Below are 4294 nucleotides of genomic sequence, written 5' to 3'. Positions count from 1 at the left end.
GGGATGTTTTCATTGGCTCAGACTGGCCAGCTTTGCCTACAGAGTTTCTTGGGTTATTGGTTCTAAATCCAGAAAGTGTCTGTGAATTGTTTTCATCATTGCTGGATTTGGTTTAGTTTGGTTTGGTGATGGGTCACCAAATAAACAAGATCTGGTTATTTAAATTCCGAAAATCACATGAGTTCATGACTGTCTATGAAGTGGTATCATGGTTCCCCACCTGTATTTTAAATGTTAGTGCAGGATATAAATTAATAAGGCTGGAAGTGAGAGGGATATAAGTTTACAAAGTGACCTGCCTGGGCTCTCTTACTGGCGAGTTGGGTTACTTATCCTTGCTGGGGCTCGAGAACGTTTGGCTAGGCAATCTCTTGTGAAGTGACCAGCCTGGCTGCAGTAGAGGCACAGCTNCACGCAACTGTATAGGTTCTTCCTTGGGTGGTATATCTGTGGAGGCAGAAAAGGGTTGGTGGTGGATCAGAGAAGCCAACACTGGGAGCTGGGTCTCTGACTGTAGAAGCTCTGGCCTGTCACTACGCTTCTTGTCCAACTGAATACACTGAGTGATCAGGTCTGGAAGGTTGTCCATCATATCTGTGTCACTCACTTCATCCTGGATGGAGTCAGCTATTCCCTCTTGGAAGTGATCACTCTGATTAGTTTCATTACAGCTCAGATTTTGAGCAAGAAGCTTGAAAGTAGAAGCATCTTGCTGACAGGAGTTGTCCTCTTTATTCAGAGGGTCTGTTTCCTGTTTTGTAGGCTCACCAAATGATTGCTTGAACTCAAGAACAAACTTTTCATATTGTTTCATCAGAGTGTTCTGGTCAGGCCCGGATATGACTCCACAACTTTCCATCTTCTGAGATAGGTAGTTAAAAAAGAACTTGACTTGGATATCATCTACAGGATTCGGGATCTTGACAGTTGTCAGGTAGGTAGTCACCTGTGCGAGAAACCCTGAGAGACTGTCAGGGTCATCATGAAACTGAGAGAGATGCTCAAGTGAGCAGGGTACAGACATCATTGGGGTGTCCAGGGTGGGCATGATTTGGCCCCTCATATCAGGGTTCTCTTCTGTCAGATGCTGTATTTGTGGCTGCAGAAACGGGTTTTCTGCCTGAAGGGAGGAATGCTCTACCTGCAAGGTAGGTGGTGTTTCTATGTACTTCTCCATTGTATCTTCTGGAATCAAGTGAGACTAAGTAGAATTGAGTGCCAGTATTTGAAACCAATGGGCAGACAGTAGGGCTTCCTCTGTTATCTGAGAGATAGTATCATAAGCAAGTAGCCAAAACTGCTAGCTATGAAACAGTCACAAGGGGAAACAGAGATGAATTTGAGAGATGCCAAAATTGTCCACTACTCAATGTTGTCTCTTCTTATGGAGAATGTCGATGTTCTGTATATTCAGAAGTGACAAATTACCTTAGGACACATAGAGGATTTGGAATTAAGAAGACGAATACAAAAGTCACAGATTTTTCTCCCCACCCCCCTCCTTGTATATAATATAGGGTAAATTTGCCCTCAAACTAAGCCTTTCATTCTAAAGTACCCCTTTCTATCAGAGAATCAAAGAATTTTACAACCCNCAAAGTCATAATTTCATGAAAGAGAAAACAGAGACCCAGAAAGGTAAAGATGTTTACCAAGGTCACACAACTACTTAATATCAGAGCTGCATGCTCATCAGTACTGCTGTGTGAAATGGCACTTCCTCTAGGACCACAAATGTGTTCATTTGTACATGCTACTTGGGCATGATTATGGTTCATGCCCCTTCCTATATAAAATGTGATCTGGGAACCAGCACCATCAACATCACCAGGGAGACTCTTAGAAATGCAGACTCTTAGGTTCCACTCCAGACCTCCTGAATTAGTATTCCACTTAAACCGATTTTCCAGGTGATTCAAATGTGCATTGAAATTTGAGAGAAACACTTACCTTTTTTTTTTAAATGTTTTATTTATTTCTAGGAGAGAGAGAGAGAGACAGCGTGAGCAGGGGAGGGTCAGAGAGAGAGGGAGTCACAGACTGAAACAGGCTCCAGGCTCTGAGCTGGCAGTCAGCACAGAGCCTGACGCGGGGCTCGAACCCACGAACCGTGAGATCATGACCTAAGCGAAAGTCAGACGCTTAACCGACTAAGCCACCCAGGCGCCCCAAGAGAGAAACACTTATCTAAAGAGCATTTATTCCTAATTGGAATAATCACGGGTTGGACTTTAACCTCAGTGCTCCAATCCTGCATTGCTGTGGCTATCTGATTGCTGCAGTGGTAGTTAATCTATATTTTTTTAGATTCATAGTCCTTATCTAAGGTCACATTTGGTTGTTGTGGAGATGATTAAGCCGTCACAGGCAAGATGAAGAGGTGAAGTTGGAAATGTAGTAAACAAGAATAGAATATTCATAGAAGTATAAAGATCAAAATGTTTAGTAGTCATCCTTGCATTGATAATAAGAATAAACCAACTCATTAAGGTTAAAAACTAGCCCCAAACATATGGCATATCAGTTGAACTATTGAGCAGCACAATTCCTTTTTTTTGTTGTTGCCCTTCCCTTGTGTAACATGCCATTTAATTGTATTTAAATTGGCCACTAGAGGGCAAATATCCTTGAATGTAAGACTTGATTCTCTAGGTTTGATGGCTTCTCCTCTCTAGATCTATGGAAGAGATTATTGGAAGACTGAAATTGTATAAGATTGGTGGCCAGAAACTTAACCAACCACTAGCATTAATCTGTTGTATGACAGAAGAGCTCATTTGGGTCTCAATTTCCCCCTTTCATTTAATGAGGATGACTATCTTGTCTATTTCAGAAAGGTGTGGTGAGTATCAATGAGATAGTAGATGGGCACTCAGAGTGGCAGAGAGAGAGAGAGAGAGAGAGAGAGAGAGAAGTTCCCCAAGTTGTTCCAATGCAGGTAACAATATTGTTGGTGAGGCTCTTCCCTTATCACATATTACCAAAGTAGGGAGATACTGTCATATTCTTTCTTTCTTCCTTTCCATATCTCACAAATCTAGTATATATTTCCACTTTCCAGGTGCCCATCCATGAATTTATTGCTGCCAATCCATCTGGGTGTCAATTGAAAGATAACATGTTAATTAATTAATAAGGGTTAATGATTGGCCTTTCTCAGGGAATTCACTTTTTCCTCAAATTTTAATGTGCATAAGAATCAACTTGGTCCCAATAGCCAACAATTCCTATTCAATGGCCTTCTATTCAATAGGTCTTGGGTGAATACCAGGAATCTGTACTTTAGCAAGCTGCCCAGATTTCTGATGTCGGTGGTCCCTGTGAGAAAAGCCACCTCAAGGAATAAAGCCATATTACAAGATTATAGAGAAGTAAGAATGGGAAGGGGACACATTTGGAAGTAGGAGACATTCTAATGACATAGAATAGGTGGTAGCCTATTCTACTTCTGCATAAAACCAGCAAAGAGCCCACACTGTTCTTTACAACTGCTCTTCTCTCTCAGACAGTAGAGTGCAAGAGTTTAGCATGTAGGTTCTAGAGGTAGACTGATCTAGGTCCAAATCCTGGCTTGGCCAAAAGTTGTGTGACTCTGGAATGTTACTTAACCTCTCTGAGAATCAGTTTCCAAATTTTAAAATGGAGGTGATTTTAATACCTTCCTCATAGTGTTGTGAGGATTAAATGAGATGAAAAGAGATTAGCACAGCTCCATGCAGATGGCAGGTGCTTCATAAATGTTAGATATCATTTTTCTAGGTACACAGTCTGTCATCTGTGTTTTAGAATTTAATTTTTTTTTTAATTTTTGAAAGGTAACACAGAATATGTATTGTTTATTATATAACACTCCCAGTGGTATCTGGGAAAACATCCCATAATTAGGCAATTAACATTTCTGCAGGAAAATAAATGTCTAAATATTCATACTAAAAGAGATAAAGACTAATTTTATGTCAGTTTGGGTCAGATTTGACACCAAATTAATGAAAAAATGTCTTCCATTTTACAGAGCTTTTTGATTTCAGAATTGGAGATAAGGGGTATGGACCCCTCTACCAAATTCTCCTTTTGTTTGGAAAGTATGGTTATAACTTTTTCTCTGCTCCTGCTTTCTGCCCTTTCCCTCTACCCTCAGCAGTTCCAGACTATTTATAGCAGTCTCCTGTTTCTTTACAGAATTATGTATTCAAGGGGCCAGAGCATTTCATTTTTCTAATTATGTATCATTGGTGAAACACCTGCTAAAATTATAAGCATTTGCCCAATGCAAATCATACAATGTCACTTTTAT

At 40.4% G+C, this 4294-nt stretch overlaps 1 protein-coding gene across 1 annotated transcript; it reads right to left on the bottom strand.

Annotated features, from left to right (window-relative positions):
* Nucleotides 1-325: 325 nt before the first annotated feature.
* Nucleotides 326-1177, bottom strand: RTL4 (retrotransposon Gag like 4). Its single transcript, XM_077766873.1, has one exon. The coding sequence runs from the start codon at nucleotides 1175-1177 to the stop codon at nucleotides 326-328; it is 852 nt and encodes a 283-aa protein (XP_077622999.1).
* Nucleotides 1178-4294: the final 3117 nt, after the last annotated feature.

Source organism: Crocuta crocuta, unplaced genomic scaffold (genome assembly GCF_008692635.1).
Source record: "Crocuta crocuta isolate KB4526 unplaced genomic scaffold, BGI_CrCroc_1.0 scaffold350, whole genome shotgun sequence".
NCBI lineage: Eukaryota > Metazoa > Chordata > Mammalia > Carnivora > Hyaenidae > Crocuta > Crocuta crocuta.
This window is presented reverse-complemented; position numbering and strand designations above follow the sequence as displayed.